Here is a 19,167-nt window from a genome sequence, read left to right as displayed (position 1 = left end):
TATTTTCCTTCTCTTGTGTTTCCTGCCGATGGAAGTTTCTTTAGCATTTGTTGTAAAGCTGGTTTGGTGGTGCTGAATTCTCTTAGCTTTTGCTTGTCTGTAAAGGTTTTAATTTCTCTGTCGAATCTGAATGAAATTCTTGCTGGGTAGAGTAACCTAGGTTTTATGTTTATCCTTTTCATCACTTTAAATATGTCCTGGCACTCCCTTCTGGCTTGCAAAGTTTCTGCTGAAAGATCAGCTGTTAACCTTATGGGATTTCCCTTGTATGTTATTTGTTGGTTTTCCCTTGCTGGTTTTAATATTTTTTCTTTGTATTTAATTTTTGATAGTTGGATTAATATGTGTCTTGGTATGTTTCTCCTTGGATTTATCCTGTGTGGCACCTCTGCGCTTCCTGGACTTGACTGACTATTTCCTTTCCCATGTTAAGGAAGTTTTCAACTGTAATCTCTTTAACTATTTTCTCAAACCCTTTCTTTTTCTCTTCTTCTTCTGGGACCCCTAGAATTCAAATGTTGGTGCGTTTAATGTTGTCCCAGAGGTCTCTGAGACTGTCGTCAACTCTTTTCACTCTTTTTTCTTTATTCTGCTCTGTGGCTATTATTTCCACTATTTTATCTTTCAGGTCACTTATCTGTTCTTCTGCCTCAGTTATTCTGCTATTGATTCCTTCTAGAGTATTTTAATTTCATTTATTGTGTTGTTCATCATTGTTTGCTCTTTAGTTCTTCTATGTCCTTGTTAAATGTTAATTTTATTTTTTCCATTCTATTTCCAAGATTTTGGATCATCTTTACTATCATTACTCTAAATTCTTTTTCAGGTAGACTGCCTATTTCCTCTTCATTTGCTTGGTCCGGTGGGTTTTTACCTTGCTCTTTCATTTGCTGCATATTTCTCTGTCTTCTCATTCTGTTTAACTTACTATGTTTGGGGTCTTCTTTTCACAGGCTGCAGGTTGGTAGTTCCCATTATTTTTGGTGTCTTCCCCCAGTGGGTGACGTTTGTTCAGTGGCTTGTGTAGGCTTCCTGGTGGAGGGGACTGGTGCCTGTGTTCTGGTGGGTAGGCCTGTATCTTGTCCTTCTGGTGGGCAGTGCTGTGTCCATTGGTGTGTTTTGGAGTGTCTGTGAACTTAGTATGACTTTAGGCAGCCTCTCTGCTAATGGGTGGGGCTGTGTTCCTGTCTTGCTAGTTGCTTGGCATGGGGTGTCCAGCCCTGGAGCTTGCTGGCTGTTGCGTGGAGCTGGGTCTTAGTGTTGGTACGAAGATCTCTGGGAGAGCACTCACCGATTGATATTACATGTGGCTGGGAGGTTTCTGGTGGTCCAATGTCCTGGACTTGGCCCTCCCACCTTGGAGGCTCAGGCCCAACACCTGGCCGGAGTACCAAGACACTGCCAGCCACACGGCTGAGAAGAAAAGGAAGAAAGAAAAAAAAACAGACAGAACCCTAGGACAAATGGTAAAAAGCAAACCTATACAGACAAAATCACACCAAGAAGCATACACATACCCACTCACAAAAATAGAAAAAAGGAGACAAAAGAAAATATATATTTTTTTTAAAAAAGGAAGAGAGCACCCAAACCAATAAACAAATCCACCAGTGATAGTAAGCACTAAATACTAAACTAAGATAAACATAAAACCAGAAACAAACTGGACACAGAAAGCAAACCCCAAGTCTACAGTTGTTCCCAAAGTCCACCGCTTCAATTTTGGGAACATTCATTGTCTACTCAGGTACCTTCAGATGCAGGGTTTATCAAGTCGATTGTGGGGACTTAATCTGCTGCTTCTCGGGTTGCAGGGAGAAATTTCACTTTCTCTTCTTTGTTTGCACAGCTCCTGGGGTTCAGCTTTGGTTTTGGCCCCGCCTCTGTGTGTAGGCCACCCTCAGGCATCTTTTACCCACCCAGATAGGAGGGGCTTAAAACAGTAGCTGATTAGGGCTCTCCTGCTCACTCAGGCTGGGGGGAGGGAGGGGTATGGTAGTCATAACTGGAATGAGGAGTGAGCCTGAGGCGGCAGAGCCTGGCATGACATTGCAACAGCCTGAGGTTTGCCATGTGTTCTCTGGGGGAAGCTGTCCCTGGATCACAGGACCCTGGCAGTGGTGTCATGCACAGGCTCCCAGGTGGGTGTGGATAGTGACCTGTGCTTGCACATAGGATTCTGCGTAGCAGTGGCAGCAGCGTTAGTGGTTCATGCCCATTTCTGGGGTCTGAGCTGATAGCCGCGGCTCACGCCCATCTCTGGAGCTTGTTTAGGCAGTGCTCTGCCTTCTGTGGGCACACTGAGAAGGAAACCCCTCTCCTCAGGCACCCTGAAACAAAGGTCTTTTACCTCTCTGGCAGGTCCAGACTTTTTCCCGGACTCCCTCCCGGCTGGCACACTAGCCCCCTTCACACTGTCTTCATGCAGCCAAACCCAGTTCTGTCCCTGGGGTCTGAGTTCCAAAGCCCGAGCCTCAGCACCCAGCCCCCATTGGGACAGCAGACTAGCCTCTCGGGCTGGTGAGTGCTGGTCGGCACTGATTCTCTGTGCGGGAATCTCTCCGCTTTGCCCTCTGCATCTCTGTTGCTGCACTCTCTTCCATGGCTTTGAAGTTTCCCCCAGTGCCCACCCCCTGTCCCCGCCAGTGAAGGGGCTCCCTAGTGCATGAAATCTTTTCCTCCTTCACAGGTCCCTCCCAGAGGTGCGGGTCCCGTCCCTATTCTTTTGTCTCTGTTTTTTCTTTTTTCTTTTTCCCTACGCAGGTATATGGGGAGTTTCTTGCCTTTTCGGAAGTCTGAGGTCTTCTGCCAGCATTCAGTAGGTGTTCTGTAGGAGTTGTTCCACACGTAGATGCATTTCTGATATATTTGTGGGGAGGAAGTTGATCTCCACGTCTTACTCTTTCACCATCTTCCCTATTATTTCTCAGATATTTCTGTAAAATGAAAATGTTTATTGTGATGGTCTCACAGGATTAGGAGCATGGAGAACAAAGCCCAAGGCCCATAGAAGATGGGAAGTCTATTAGGAGACTGTCTGCATAAAAAGCTATGACCTCAAAGGGCTACACTCACAAGGAAGGGTAAGTGGTCTTTCAGTCTGGAATCATGTCATCTGTGTGGTCCAGGGAACTTAAAAACTGAACTTGGATTAAAGTGAACCTAGACCGGTAGTAACTTCAGGCATTTGGTAGAAACAAATCCAAGTTCTTTCTGAAGGAAGTTATTTTCATCCTATGACTTAAATTATTCTTACAGGTAATTTTCAGATACAATGAACAGCAAATACTCAAAGACAACAAGGAATACAAGGGGAAAAGAAAACATGCAGAATCAATATATGACAGAAATAGAACTATAATGACTTTATATATTGGAATTATTAAATACAGACTATAAATAAACCATACTTACTATAAATAAACCATACTTACTATAAAAATTTATATCGAATTTTTAAAAAGAAAATATTAAAAAAACAATTATTACATTTTACACATAAAAGGCATTAAATAAATATTTGTGGATTTAAGTTAATAAACATCTAGCCTTTTCCATGATGTCAACTACTCCTTCATTCACTCATTTTATCCAACAAACATTTTTGCCTATTCATGGTGTTCTGTGCATTGTTTTCAGTATGAAGGATACAATAGTAAACAATATGCACACAGGGTTCTTGCTCTCAAAAACTCTCACATCTATGGGGAAGACATATAGGTAGACAGCCAAAAATAACCTGGTAGGATTAGTACTCCCTCAAGGACTACAATAGGACCAGATAATTGAACATATTCACAAGACTCCCAAGAGCCTCCCAAGCTCAGCTCACCACGGTCCTTCTTATTCACCCAAGGAGGTGAAAGACTTGTGCAATGAGTCTTTGTTTAGGGAGAGCTCCCTAAAAGGTTCCAGCAGATTCTTCCATGACCTTCTGGTCACATAACCAAGCCGGACTGTTAAACTGGTTATACCAGCTGTAAAGCACCAATAAACTGGCCCTAGATCAGGAATAAGACAAGGGTACCCACTCTCACCATGCCTATGCCAGAGCAATCAAGCAAGAAAAAGCAATAAAAAGTATCAGAATCATAAAGGAAGAAGTAGAATTTTCTCCATTTGCAGATGACATGATTATATATAAATAAAGTCTTAAAGATTCTGCCAAAAAACTGTTAGATCTAATCAACAAATTGAGTAAAATTGCAGGATACAAAATCAACATACAAAAATCATTAGTGCTTCTCTACACTAATAAATGAATTATCTGAAAAAGAAATAAAGAACAATCCCATTTACAATAGCATCAGAAACAATAAAATACTTAGGAATAAATCTAACCAAGTTGGTGAAAGATCTCCACACTGAAAACGATAAGACACTGATGAAAGAAATTGAAGAAAACACAAATGGGATGATATCCTGTCTTCATGGACTGGAAGAATTCATATTGTTAAAGTGTTCATACTATGCAAAGCTATCTATAGATTGAATGCAATCCCTATCAAGAGTCCAATGGCATTTTTTTTTTTTACAGAAATAGAAAAAACAATCCTAAAATTCATTTGGAACAACAAAAGACTCTGAATAGCCAAAGCAATCCTGAGAAAGAAGAACAAAGCTGGAGGCATCACACTTCTTGATTTCAAACTACATTACAATGCTATAATAATCAAAATAGTATACTACTGGCGTAAAAAAAGATATATATCAATGGAACAGAATTGAGAGCCCAGAAATAAACCTTTGCATATGCAGATAACAAATATTTGACAGGGGAGCCAAGAATACTCAATGGAGGAAAGACAGTCTCTTCAATAAATAATGCTGGGAAAATTGGATATTCACATGCAAAAGAATGAACCTAGATCCCTACCTTACACCACTCACAAAAATTAAATGGAAATAGATTAAAGACTTAAATGTAAGACTGGAAACCATAAAACTCCTAGAAGAAAACACAGGGGAAAAGCTCCTTAACACCGGTCATTTCTTAGATATGCACAAGCACGCAAAATAAGAAATAAACAAGTGGGACCACATCAAATTAAAAAGCTTCTGCACAACAAAGGAAACAGTCAACAAAATGAAAAGGCAACTTACAGAATGGGAGAAAATATCTGCAAACCACACATGTGATAATGGGTTACTATCCAAAATATATAAGGAACTCATATAACTCAGTAGCAAAAACAAAATAATTCAATTAGAAATTGAGTGAAGGACCCACATATACATTTTTCCGAAGGAGACATACAGATGGCCAACATGCACAGGAAAACGTGCTCAACATTACTAATCATCAGAGAAATGCAATTTAAAACCACAATGAGATATCACCTCACATACATTAGACTGTCTATTATCAAAAAGATAAGAGATAACAAATGTTGGCAAGGAAGTGGAGGAATGAATGGGAACCCTTCCACACTGTTGGTAGAAATCTAAATTGATGCAGCGCTATGGAAAACAGTATAGAAGTTCCTCAAAAAATTAAAAATAGGACTACCAACATTTTCCAATAACTGACAAGGTGAAAGAAGTGGCACAAAAGAGGCAGACCTTCCATAAGTCCACCTACCTCAGGCATGGACCTCAACCAGCTGCTGGACAAGTCCTACAAGCCGCTCATGCAGTTGTACTGAGCCTGGCAGCAACCGCGGCTGAATCCAGCCTGCAGAGGAAGCAGCACTCGCTGCTTAAGTGCCTGAGCAAGGCCAAGAACAAGGCGCCACCCACGGAGAAGCCTAAGGTTGTTAAGATGCACCTGTGGGACATGATCATCATTCCCAAGATAGTGGGCGGCTACAAGGGCAACATCCTCAACCAGGTGGAAATCAAGCCTGGGATGATTGGCCACTGTATGGGCAAGTTCTCAATCACCTACAAGCCTGTGAAGCATGAGCTGCTCAGACATCAGGGTCACCCACTTCTCCAGCTTCATCCCCTTCATTAAGCCTGCTTGGCCAATAAAGGCACAGACTGCTCTAAAAAATAAATAACTTTTAAAAATAAATAAAAATAGGACTACCTTATGATCCAGCAATTCCACTTCTGGGTATATATCCAAAGGAAATAAAATCACTGTCTCAGAAAGATATCTGCACCCCTGTGTTCACTGCAGCATTATTTATAGGACAAGAAAAGGCCTAAGTGCCCATCCACATGAATGGATAAAGATGTCTTAAGGTATATGTGTATGAATATTATTCAGCCATTAAAGAAGGAAATCTTGCCATTTGGAACAGCAGGGATGAGGGCATTATGCTACGTAAAATAAGTCAAATAGAAAAAGACAAATACTGTATCATCTCACCTATACATAGAATCTAATAAAACCGATCTCATAGAAACAGAGAACAGATTGGTGGTTGCCAGAGGTGGGGAGTTGGGGAGGCGGAAGGGGGCCTGGGTGAAGGTGGTAAAAAGTACAAACTTTCACTTATAAAATAAATTTGTTCTGGGGATGTAATGTACAGCATGGTGATTATAGTTAAAAATACTGTATTGTATATTTTTAAACTGCTAAGAGAATAGATCTTAAAAGTTCTTACTACAAGAAAAAAACTGTAACTATGTGAGGTGATGGATATTAACTAAACTTATTGTGGTAATCATTTCACAATATATACACATATCAAATCATTATGTTATACATCTTAAACTTATACAACACTATATGTCAATTATATCTCAATAAAGCTAGAAGAAAAAAGTTAAAATAAACCAGTCCTAGGTGCTGCCAGGGGAGTTTCAAACTTTAAATAGCATGTTACACATCATTAGTTAACCCACCGCCCTTATCTAGGCCAAGAGTCAGTGTCAGTCAGTGTCCCAGTCCAGCTGTAAAATAATTTTATTCTTCGCAGCGAGAAAATGCTGCTTAAGCCAAGTCTTGAATAAATAGGCATTTATGCTCATTGTGAATTTAGTAGTACCAGATATTTACCTGATAGTCAATAAATATTAAATACTTGTTAGTTGCTATATGAAGAAAGAAAAATAATTTCTGACTAAATTCTATAGTAGTTTAAATTTTTCTTTCTTTAGCATTTGTATTACCTGTAAAGTCTTTTGGCAGCATGTAAGATTTTAATATCTTACTATTTGGGGAATGAGCTCATTTTAGATCTAAGAAGCAAGATTTATTCTTATAATAACAAAAGCTACCTTTTTTAGATCATTCTGTTAAGTGCTTTAAGTGTTATTTTACTGAATTTCGACAATCACCCTGTGTGGTATCTATGTCACCTCTGACTTGTTGATAAGGAATAGATCCAGAGAGGCTACATAAGTTGTCTGAAGTCATACAGCTAATAAGAAAGAGAGGTAAGCACCAAAACAAGATCAGCCTAACGCCATAGCCAATGCTCTACAACTACAGCAGATTCTGTCATACCCCAGTCACATCCCTTTGGCACTTGTCAGCTACTCCATGCTTGCCCACGGCATTCCACGGCAAGGACCCATGATTTTCCACCTGCACAGGGCAGACCAGGAGTACAGGGGATTTAATGTCCCAGAGAGCAGTGCCCAGCCAGGAGGGATGAAAATGGAGGACAGATGCCCCTGCTTACTTACCCCTTAAGTAGGACAATTCTGAAATGTGTTCCAGAAGTCCCCAGTTAGACTCACACCCCTACCCTCCTACTGATACTTCCCGGGATCACCTCCTCAACAAACCACTTGCATTCAAATCCTTCTCTGAGAGTCTACTTCTGGTGCAACCCAGCCTAAGATAATATCACATTCCCTTGTCTTCCCCTCCAGCTTTAGTTCAGAAGTAACCTGAAAGGTCCCCCAGTTCAGTCACCCACCCACTGTGCAGTTTTCTACAATATCACCGACAGACAATCATCAGACTCTGCTTATAGAATTCCAAGAAAATAGAGCTGACTATCAGCACGACAATCTATTCTACTTATTTCTTACTTGGATTGAGTAGAGCTACTCTTTTGTGTAACTTAAAACTTTTCTAGAGCTAGGGCAAAGTATTTCCTCTTCTACTTGCCAGCCTTTTGCATATCTGAAGACAGCTATCCAGTCCTCCCCAAGTCTTCCTTACTCCATTATTTTTCAATGTTTACTTATGTAAAGCACCTGATTAAGAGGGAACCAGAACTCTGGAAACAACTTCTAAGAGTTAACTGACATAGTCCCAGTTCCTGAAGCAAGACTAGATCTAAGTCATTGAAGACAGATGGCAAAACTATGTAAATCTGTGCTCAATATAATTATTTACACTTTTTTCCTGGCCACTGCCCACAATTATGCCCCCCTTCCCCCCATCCTCAGCTCTATTTCCTAATTATAAAGTAGAAAAAGGCTAACTGGAATTCATCTATGGCATGACAATTTGCAGTAAAATATTAAAATTCATTTGTATGGAATTTTCAATTTTAGGGTTTGGCAATGATGAAAAGCACCCAGATCTTGGGAAAAAAAGGAACATGATTGCTGTCTAATTCTGTGATCTTTCTAAGAGTAGAAAGTATGTCTTTTTCCTTTGAAAAAAACTGTCCAAATTTGAAGAACTCAAAATTAACATGAAACTACTTCTTTCATGAGTGCTGGCATTATCAGCTTTCAAAGAAATGAACTACTCTCCATCATTATGTACAAATTTACATCACTATGTAAATGTCATCTATCCATCTCTAAGCCTTTTTACAATGAATTCATCTTTTATTCATCTTGCGGTTGTGCGCTGGGCATTTGTGCCATAACCGAGATAGTCATTTTGGAGAGGGACATCTTAAGAATTTTGCTTTCCTGGCTTTCTGTTAAGGTCTTAGAAAATTGTTGGACTTAACTCACCTAACAGCAAAGTCCTTACTGTTAACGTTTCCATACTAGTATGTGTCCCTTAGGCTTATTCTAACATACCTCTTCTATTCAAAAATAGATAAACTTGGACTTCCCTGGTGGTGCAGTGGTTAAGAATCCGCCTGCCAATACAGGGAACACGGGTTCAAGCCCTGGTCCGGGAAGATCCCACATGCCGCGGAGCAACTAAGCCCATGCGCACAACTACTGAGCCTGCGCTCTAGAGCCCACGAGCCACAACTACTGAAGCCTGCACGCCTGGAGCCCATGCTCCGTAACAAGAGAAGCCACCTCAATGAGAAGCTCATGCACCGCACGAAGAGCAGCCCCTTGCTCGCTGCAATTAGAGAAAGCCTGAGTGCAGCAACAAAGACCCAACGCGGCCATAAACAAACAAACAAACAAACAAACAAATAAAATAATCTAATTTAAAAAATAAAAATAAAAATAAACTATTGGGTTTCACTTAAGCTCAACCCTTACCAAGGCTGTGACGAGTGTACCGAAATCTGCCCATTCCCTCTGTGAGATGATGCCCCCTTTCTCCATCATTGTATGTCAGGTGCCTTCTTACTCTCCCCCTACTCACCTGTTCTTATTAAATTATCTTGTATGAATCATTTACACCTTAGACATGTTAAAAGAAAAAAGAAAGAAATTTCTTTACCCTGATCTGAATTGAAAGGTCTCGTCCACTGCCAAATGCATTTTAAAAATCAACGCAAAGATATGTGAGATATTGGGAGGCAGGAGTGCTCTTCCCCTACTCTTAAAATCACCTATGATTACTCAGCAACCTACACATAAAGCAGGTCCTGTTTTGAAACCTCTAAGGTGTGCACAAAACCAGTGCTGGGCTGATGGCATCAGGATTACAGGAGTGTTTACAAAATCCAAATCCGTGGGATGTACCACTGGACATTCTGAATCTGTAGGTTTGAGGAAGGAATCAAGGGAGGGAGGGAAGAAGAAAGTGAACAAATAATTGTGATAAATGCCAGGTCCAATTTTTAGTAATGATATATGGTCCAAGCTTATGAGACTTCCTCCTCCAAAGCCTGCTCTGAAAGTTCATCTGCCTACATATAAGGCTGTGCAGAAATGCCTGAAGTCTCCTCAATGTAACAAGCATGCCTATTTGGGGGTCAAGGGAGGTAAAGGTAAGTAAGAGGGGATATGATAATCATCCTGCTTCATAGAAAGCAAAGTACAGTATTTCCCCAAGTCAGTTATCATTATGAGTCCAGTGGTTTCATATTTAAAACCTAGAATTCATAAAATTAACATAATATTTAATTAAGACCCTGAGCATAGTTTTTAATCTTCAATTCTCTCCCAAATGGACATTTGTTGAGGTTTCTCTGGAACCTCATATCAAGTGGATTAGTTACCGTACTCTTGTTCTAGTATTTCCCAGACACTCTTGGAAAATGGAGCAATATTTTAGAGGCTTGTCAAAAATTTTTCAATGGGGATCAAGAAAACTCTGCCAGGGCTTCCCTGGTGGCTCAGTGGATAAGAATCTGCCTGCCAATGCAGGGGACACAGGTTCTCTGGGAAAATCCCACATGCCGTGGAGTAACTAAGCCCGTGGGCCACAACTACTGAGCCTGCACTCTAGAGCGCGTGAGCCACAACTACTGAGCCCGTGGGCCACAACTAGTGAAGCCCGCGTGCCTAGAGCCTGTGCTCCATAACAAGAGAAGCCACTGCAATGAGAAGCCCGCGCACCGCCACAAAGAGTAGCCCCCGCTCTCCACAACTAGAGAAAGTCCGTGTGTAGCAATGAAGACCCAACGCAGCCAAAAATAAATAAATAAATGAAAATTTAAAAACCAAACAAACAAGCAAACTCTCCCATAACAGAGCTGAGGCTTCAGGCCTGGTGGTCTTCAGGTCCCTTCAGCTCCTTAGCTCATTCCAGCCCTGCCTGACAGTCCCATCCAGGTGTACATGGAGATATCCAACTAGAGCTTTCTAAGTAGAGACCTGCCGTGATCCAAGGCTTATTTGTGTGTGTGAAGGACATGCTACCTTGTCTCTGACCCCGCAGAGAATGTTCCCCTGTACTGATGATGAAAATGGCTTTATATTCACAACTTTAGTCTGTGGGTAAGTTTCATCATTACCTCCTCCTTCTACTCACCCACCTCTTCCCTTGGTGCTTTCCTCTTCACGCTTCTCTTTTTCTCTTCGCCCACTTGTGACTCCACCGTGTCTTGTTTTCCTGATGTTCCCACAGCCTAATACTGTCTCCTTGTTCTTCATAGACCTTTCATCCCCCACCCCCACAAACATAATCTCACATCTTCATATAACTCATTTTTTCCCCTTGGCCTTCCAAATTATCCAAAAGGAAGCACTTTCGCAGCTGGGTGTCTGGCTGTTCTCTAGTCTCCAGTTTTCTCTGTGAACATCTCACAGAGGAGTCTGTTGTAACAATTTTGTTCTGTGTTATTTAGTCGTACTGCATTTTCTTAGGAAAAAAAGCTCAAAACTACATTATTCTATCGTGTTTCCTTTCTTTTTCTCCCACTTCTTTCATTAAATCATAATGTATTTTAGAGCTTCTTTTCATTTTCTAATAGTACAAACACAGGGGCAAAAAAAAAATGCAGTGAGTTTCTTCCCTTCCTCCAAAAAGAACGCAGAGCTGATAGCATGAGAGATTCAGTCCAATTTAAGCTCTACTGAAAGTACAGTGTAGGCTTGTGGTGTTCTATAAATAACAACCACATTTCCCAAAGCTGTCTGTGGTTTATACAGAGGACCCCAATTAAACTCAAAACAGCTGAAGGAATAAACCTGTCAAAGAAAATGCATTTATAGTGTACCAGGCAGGTTAGACTACAGAATAAGTCAAATTCTAATTTCCTTAAAGTCATTGAGCTTCCATGTTTTGGTGAGATCAAATCCTAAATAATAAACTCATTTGATTTTATACACTCTCACAAACAAGCTTTTTATTTTACAGGTTCTTGGTAGCAATTTTTTGATGAGATCACATTTAGGGCAATCAAATGTAAACAAAACCTCATCTCTCTAACCGTGAAAGTAAGAATCCACCCTTTCTATCACCTCTTCTTTGGTAACTAATACATGGACCTCAACTCTGTAGGTAAACCTTTGTTTCTATGTTTCAAAACATTATATTAGGACCCAGGTCAAACATGGTGTGCTAACCCTAATCCCCTAGTATGTCTATGTTAGGGTGTGGCAAAGAGTGTGGGAGACGACAGTGATGAGCACACAGTGACTCTTGACTTTCATGAGCAGGTTTGTATCCCAATTTACCAAGAGTAGGTGGGCACAAATAATGGAGAAGAAACATGGTGGCAGTGACCAGTTTATCTGTCAATGTAATCCAGCAAAAGCCAACATTTGCCTTAGCAGGCTGGGGTATTTCTACCTGATGAAATGTTTTAATTTGACATGTTGATTTCCAAATTAGTAACCCATCTTTATTAAAATTGTCCCTTTCTCTAGTTCTGGTGTAAAGAGTTAAGAAATTATTTTGCCTCTCAGCAGGGATTGGATAAGAAAACTCTGTTTTCTAATAAACAGGACAAGTTCCCTGAGCAATGCCCTACACAATACACTACTTGAACCATTCTTAGACTTCTGAGTCCAGGCTTTACTATTAAGCATTCACGCAAGAACTTTCCCCTTCCCTTCCAATACAATCACGTCTTCCTCCATTTGCTTCCCCAGGTTTATCACCTAAGAATATTGGCAGTAAAGAGCTGGAAGTAGTAAAATCAAATCATTTTCTTCCCTATGTGTGTTAGCATCATGCCATCCAGACTGCCCCTATTTGTATGCCATCTTTTATTTATTTATTTATTTATTTATTTTTTTGCGGTATGCGGGCCTCTCACTGTTGTGGCCTCTCCCATTGCGGAGCACAGGCTCCGGACGCACAGGCCCAGCGGCCATGGCTCACGGGCTTAGTTGCTCCGCGGCATGTGGGATCTTCCCGGACCAGGGCACGAACCCGTGTCTCCTGCATCGGCAGGCGGATTCTCAACCACTGCGCCACCAGGGAAGCCCTGTATGCCATCTTTTAAACCAACACTATTCTTTCAGGGAAGGACGATGGACAACCTTCTACGTCTGGTCTTGGGTTTAAGAGCAAGTTTTCCAAAATGACCTCAGACATGAGGTTGCCAATTCTTCCTACCCATTAGTATTTGCGTTCAGCATCCTGAAAAAAATGTCCATTTTGCCAATTAGTTCACACTCATTTGGACACATATCAGGTGGGGAGAAAGATGTCTTCTGGTGCACTTGAACTGAAGGACGAAAAAGAAAATGGAGATGCAGTACCAAGTTGTGAATATTTTGGGACTCATTGTGCAAATTATTTCTAAGTATTCGCCATAGCAGTTTTCCCCAACATATTTAGTGGGCGAATAGTACAGTCAGTGACACCTGGCCCTCTACACTCATCCACATGATTTCATTAATTTGTTTCATCTAACTGTGCTTATTTCTTTCATTTTGCTTCTATTAGACTACTGAGGTTTTTCCTGCATTTTACCTAGCTTCCAAACAATCAGCATTAATCCTTCATTCATTCAATTACCTTACTAGGTACTGACACAGTACCTCTGCCTTCAACTTCCTTTTGAAATATTCATTACCTTTCTCGCTGTTTAAAATTGTGAAATATTCTTGATACGCACATTTATCCTGAGGTAGATGAATATAGTTCTATAAAATGAAACAACAGAATGTGACAGTTCTTCGAAAAAAAGAAAGTCCTTTGAAATTAGCTCTCCTAGGAGTCTATTAACCCCTTATTCACATCTTTTGAATATTCTATGTAAAACACACGGCTAATATAATCTCTGGACTATTTTATTCTTTAATGAACAAAAACTAAAACTGAAGGAGAAGAGAGATTATCCCACAGGGGCGATACTTGAGAGCATAGTTAATATTTTAATTTCTTTCTGAGCACTGACAAGTTGCCTGTATATGGGGCATGTGGTTTTTAATTCATTCATTTATTCAGATATTATTACGCCCCAATCCGAGCCAAGTACTGTGCTAGGTACTGAGGTATACAGTTATTAAAGACAACCCTTCACTCAAGTAGTATCTAAGCTACTGCACAGAGAGACAAAAAAATAATTATAAAACCGCATGTTGTTACAAGTTACGAACAAGCTAAGGACCAGGTGCCAGTTTAGGGGTTGAGGAAAGGCTTCCTCAAGACTGAAGGAGCAAGAGTAGGACAGGTTAGAAAGCGAGAGTGGTACTCCAGGCAAGGGGAACAGCATATGCAAAAGCACAGACACTGGAGGATAAACTGTACGTATGTGTGGGAATGTTAAATTTTAGGAAGGCCTCCATCCTCCAGGATGCTCAAAATTGCAACTGGTGTGCTTGCCTCAAGTTTCCCAAATAATTTATTTCTGATTACCTTCTTGTCTATTGAAGGTGAGACAAGAAGGTAAGTAAATTTGAAATTGGCAAGCCAATTTCAAATTATCAGTATGGGTGAGAAAAGATATATTCCTTAGGAAAACTACTCAGCTAAGACCATTGTCCTAGACCAGTAGTTCTCAAAGTTCAGCATTCATAAGAATCCCCTGGAAGCCTTGTTAAAACACAGATGGCCAGGCCCCATCTTCAGAGTTTTGATTCATCAGGTCTGGGTAGGGGTGAGAATTTGCATTTCTAACAAGTTCCCAGGTGATGCTTATGCTGCTGATCTGGGACCATACTTGGAGAAACTGGTCTACTGACTTCTTTCAAGTCATTGCAATCATAGAACTGAAAATATCAAGTCACATGGACTCTTACATGTTAACCATAAATAAGAGTTCAATACTCTCAAAATAACAGACTGCACCCAAGATGTTTTCTAACTGAAGTCTAGAGACCTTAAATCTCATTCACTCCCCAGGCCCCCACTTCCTCAGCTTTGTCCTCTGGGCTTCGAAAAGCAACGTGATTTAAATAATTTATTTTCATACTAAAAGCCTTGTTGTTGTTGGGGTTTTTTTGTTTTTTTTTTTTTAATTTTAACATCTTTATTGGAGTATAATTGGTTTACAATGGTGTGTTAGTTTCTGCTTTACAAGAAATTGAATCAGTTATACATATACATATGCTCCCATATCTCTTCCCTCCTGCATCTCCCTTCCTCCCACCCTCCCTATCCCACCCCTCTAGGTGGTCACAAAGCACCGAGCTGATCTCCTTGTGCTATGTGGCTGCTTCGCACTAGCTATCCACCCTACGTTTGGTAGTGTATATATGTCCATGCCACTCTCTCACTTTGTCACAACTTACCCTCCCCCCCCATATCCTCAGGTCCATGCTCTAGTAGGTCTGTGTTTTATTCCCGTCCTACCCCTAGGCTCTTCATGACTTTTTTTTCCTGAGATTCCATATATATGTGTTAGCATATGGTATTTGTTTTTCTCCTCCTGACTTACTTCACTCTGTATGACAGACTCCAGGTCCATCCACCTCACTACAAATAATTCGGTTTCATTTCTTTTTATGGCTGAGTAATATTCCATCATACATATGTGCCACATCTTCTTTATCCATTCATCTGTGGATGGACACTTAGGTTGTTTCCATGTCCTGGCTATTGTAAATAGAGCTGCAATGAACAATGTGGTACATGAACCTTGTTGAATTATGGTTTTCTCAGGGTATATGCCCAGTAGTGGGATTGCTGGGTCATATGGTAGTTCTATTTGTAGTTTTTTAAGGAACCTCCATACTGTTCTCCATAGTGGCTGTATCCATTTACATTCCCACCAACAGTGCAAGAGGGTTCCCTTTTCTCCTCACCCTCTCCAGCATTTGTTGTTTGTAGATTTTTTTGAAGATTGCCATTCTGACCGGTGTGAGATGATATCTCATTGTAGTTTTTTTTTCTTTTTTTTGAGGTACGCGGGCCTCTCACTGCTGTGGCCTCTCCCATTGCGGAGCACAGGCTGCGGACGCGCAGGCTCAGCGGCCACGGCTCACGGGCCCAGCCGCTCTGCGGCATGTGGGATCTTCCCGGACCGGGGCACAAACCCATGTCCCCTGCATCGGCAGGCGGACTCCCAACCACTGCGCCACCAGGGAAGCCCTCATTGTAGTTTTGATTTGCATCTCTCCAATGACCAATGATGTCGAGCACTCTCCCATGTGCCCGCCGGCAACCTGCACATCCTCCCCGGAGAAACGTCCACCCAGGTCCTCCGCCCATTTCCGGACCGGGCCGTCCGCCCCTTTGTTATCGAGCTGCATGAGCTGCCTACAAACCCCGGAGACCAATCCTCTGTCAGTTGTAAAAGCCTTGTTTTTGACAAGCACACTCTCTCCTGTACTCTGGTGCTTTCTGAAATATTGTTACGTAAGGAACAAATTACTCCCGAATTTAAACAGACTTCAACAGCTATTACCCTTGTGAAAGCTGCTGGTGAAAATGTGGACAGTGATCTTTAATGTTTTCTCTTTCCGGTGAAGGGGAAATCAGGCAAAAAAAAAATGTTAGTCTGAGGGTCCAGATACTTGAAGCTGAATTTAAATAATGAAATAAAATATCATAATTTTCAGGGAACATTTGTCTTTTAAAAAAAAAGGGCTTTCTCTGCTTTCCAAACATATATGGCATTTTGACGAAATGAGCTTTTGCTACTATTTCCACTGAGAACGTTCACAGAAACCTTCAAGCGAACCAAGCCTCAAAGTAGCCTCAGGTTTTTTAAAATGACAAAATGGCTGTGTTTAAACAAAACATAAGCAGGGAACCTTCATTTTCACCCAGAAGAGCTCCGCACTTGCCTTGTTACGGAACTCTGCTGGCTGAGGAAACCTCTGGTACTATGACTCGGCAGTTATTTTAAGTATCGCGTGGGAGGGATGGGGGATGGGATGGACCCAAGGTTGATAAATTCCCTTACCTACCCCTGGAGGAGAGGAACTCTGGGCACGACGCTGTCTTATTTACACAGCGAAAAGTGGAATCCATTAGATTTGGCCTTGGGGTTAGGAGGGAAGGAGGAAAAGGAAAAAGTATATTAAATTTAAAATACTTCCATTTGTCCATAATTTTTCAAGCAAAACCACTCAGCAAGCAGTAGGATATTTTTTTAAAACATTTAAATGAATATATCACCATTCATTCATCTCTTTCCTGTCCCAGTGCTCTTGATAAATTGAGCTGAAATACCTGTGTAGCTCTTATCATCTGTGTGCAATTGGGGCTGTCAGAGGCATGATGGAGAGCAACCTAAGCCAATCCAAGTTAGAAGCAACAGATTTCACTCTGGGCAACGTTTTCTTTTTACCTAAAAAACACTACATATACTCTTTGTGGATCTCTTGGTGAGGTGATTTCTCCTATGAAACTTGCCCACGCCAGAACTTCCCTGTGTCTAGCCACTTGTACAGAGACTCCCCTCCTCATGGCTGCCCACCCCCCATACCAGGTTGGGAGTCATAAGCCCTACGCTTTTCTCCCAAGGCCCTCCCAGAACATCAGATAAGAGAGAGCAAGAAGAAACAAAAACAAGTGAAAAGCCACCTTCTCAAACGTCAGGACTCTGACATCCAAATCATGTAATTTAAATGCAGCCCCATAAGTTTTAGACCCAAGCCATACACCTAAAGAACACCATAATACGGTAAATACCATAATACTTAAAGTAAATATCCCTGACAACAGAGAATACGTTTGTCAAATGCATAAGCATCAAAAATAAATGATGCATAAGTGGATTAGTGTAAGTATCTATGCTATGGGCTTCTGAGAGAGTGTAACCCAAAATATTATTTCTTTTTTTTAGTATACTGCAAATTATCCATAACTAATGGCTTTGTAGAATATATTAAACAACAATAACTACTGTATTTCATAAATTCTAAGGTGCATATTTTTTAACCCCATATTTGTTTATTTATTTATTTTTGGCTGTGTTGGGTCTTCACTCCTGTGTGAGGGCTTTCTCTAGTTGTGGCGAGCGGGGGCCACTCTTCATTGCGGTGCACGGGCCTCTCACTATCGCAGCCTCTCTTGTTGCGGAGCACAGGCTCCAGACGCGCAGGCTCAGTAGTTGTGGCTCACGGGCCTAGTTGCTCCACGGCATGTGGGATCTTCCCAGACCAGGGCTCGAACCCGTGTCCCCTGCATTAGCAGGCAGATTCTCAACCACTGTGCCACCAGGGAAGCACCGGTGCAAATTTTTTATACATTTTTACATCTAAAAATCAGGATGCATCTTACAGTCAATGATGTATCATATTGTGGTTTCACTGACAATTTTTAAAATTTAGTTATTTTATTTAGCAGATAAAACAACAATGTGGCTTACACTCAGTCATGTCTGATTTGGTGACATGCATAATTATCTACAACAAGAAAGAGCTTTAGCATGAAGATTTCAAGTAACAAATCACAATTTGAGTGACTTACTAAGTACAAGGCATTAGGTTTAGGTGATGGGGAGGCAAAGATAAATAGAATGTATCTCTGATTTCAGAGTTAACAGCATAGTAAGGTAGAGTCACATATAAGCAACTAAATAAGTGCAAAATTTAGTGCTGTGGGAACACAAAGGAAGGAGAAAGTCATCCTGATTAAAGGATCAGAGAAGGCCCAGGGAGGAGGTGATTTTTGAGATGAGTCTTAAGAAATGAGAAAGCTTCATCATGCACATTTGGTACAAGTAGATATAAATGTAGAAGGTTGAAGGAGTAGAATCTAACCTGAAGAAGAAGAAAAGCAAATCCACAGATTCTGAAAATTGCTCAAGAAATATCAGAGTTGTGATATCATTGACTGAATAAGAAAACCAATTGTCAAGCCCAGTTTGAGCAAGGGGTGGGAGGAGTGAAGGTGGAGTGGAATACAGATTGGCTGGGGTATGTTAAGTTTGAGGTATTTATAGGGCATTGTAATAGGCATTTGCCATTTTTGAGTGCCCATCCCACACCAAGGAATAACCCCACTGTGTAAGTCTTGTTAGAAGGTAGAGCCCACTTCCCACTACAGAAGTTTAAAAAGCCAAATATTTGCTTTCCAGCTCCTCTTGCAGCTAGGGTACAGCTGAAACTACCTTTCGCTAAACAGACATGCCCGTCTTGGGGTTTGAATGTGGAGTTAGTGATGCAAAAATGTAAGGCTAGGGGAGACTTCTTTTGGAGGTGAGGGCAGTGGCAGGATCCAGTGTCCATTAGAAGCTGCAGTATGCAGCATTCAGCAGTGCTGTCTTTACCACTCTGGCTCTGCTGAGTAATTTTGGCCAGAGTCCCAGGTATGAAACCTCTCTACAATCTTGCCTGTTTTCCACCCTGGTTTTCCAGCTTTCCCAGGGATGCTGGGAG

General features: G+C 41.2%; 1 protein-coding gene across 1 annotated transcript in view; it reads right to left on the bottom strand.

The window, feature by feature from the left end:
• Positions 1-493: 493 nt before the first annotated feature.
• The window catches only part of LOC136793392 (uncharacterized), a 190,083-nt gene continuing 171,409 nt past the window's right edge, over positions 494-19,167 (bottom strand). Inside the window, exon 4 of the mRNA XM_067023183.1 lies at positions 494-2,936. Coding sequence (XP_066879284.1) covers positions 2,935-2,936 — 2 coding nt within the window. The 3' untranslated portion in view covers positions 494-2,934. The remainder of the gene's footprint in view (positions 2,937-19,167) is intronic.

The sequence above is a fragment of the Kogia breviceps genome, chromosome X (genome assembly GCF_026419965.1).
Source record: "Kogia breviceps isolate mKogBre1 chromosome X, mKogBre1 haplotype 1, whole genome shotgun sequence".
In the NCBI taxonomy this organism is placed as follows: domain Eukaryota; kingdom Metazoa; phylum Chordata; class Mammalia; order Artiodactyla; family Physeteridae; genus Kogia; species Kogia breviceps.
The sequence above is the reverse complement of the archived record's forward strand: the minus strand, read 5'-3'. Positions and strand labels throughout refer to the sequence as shown.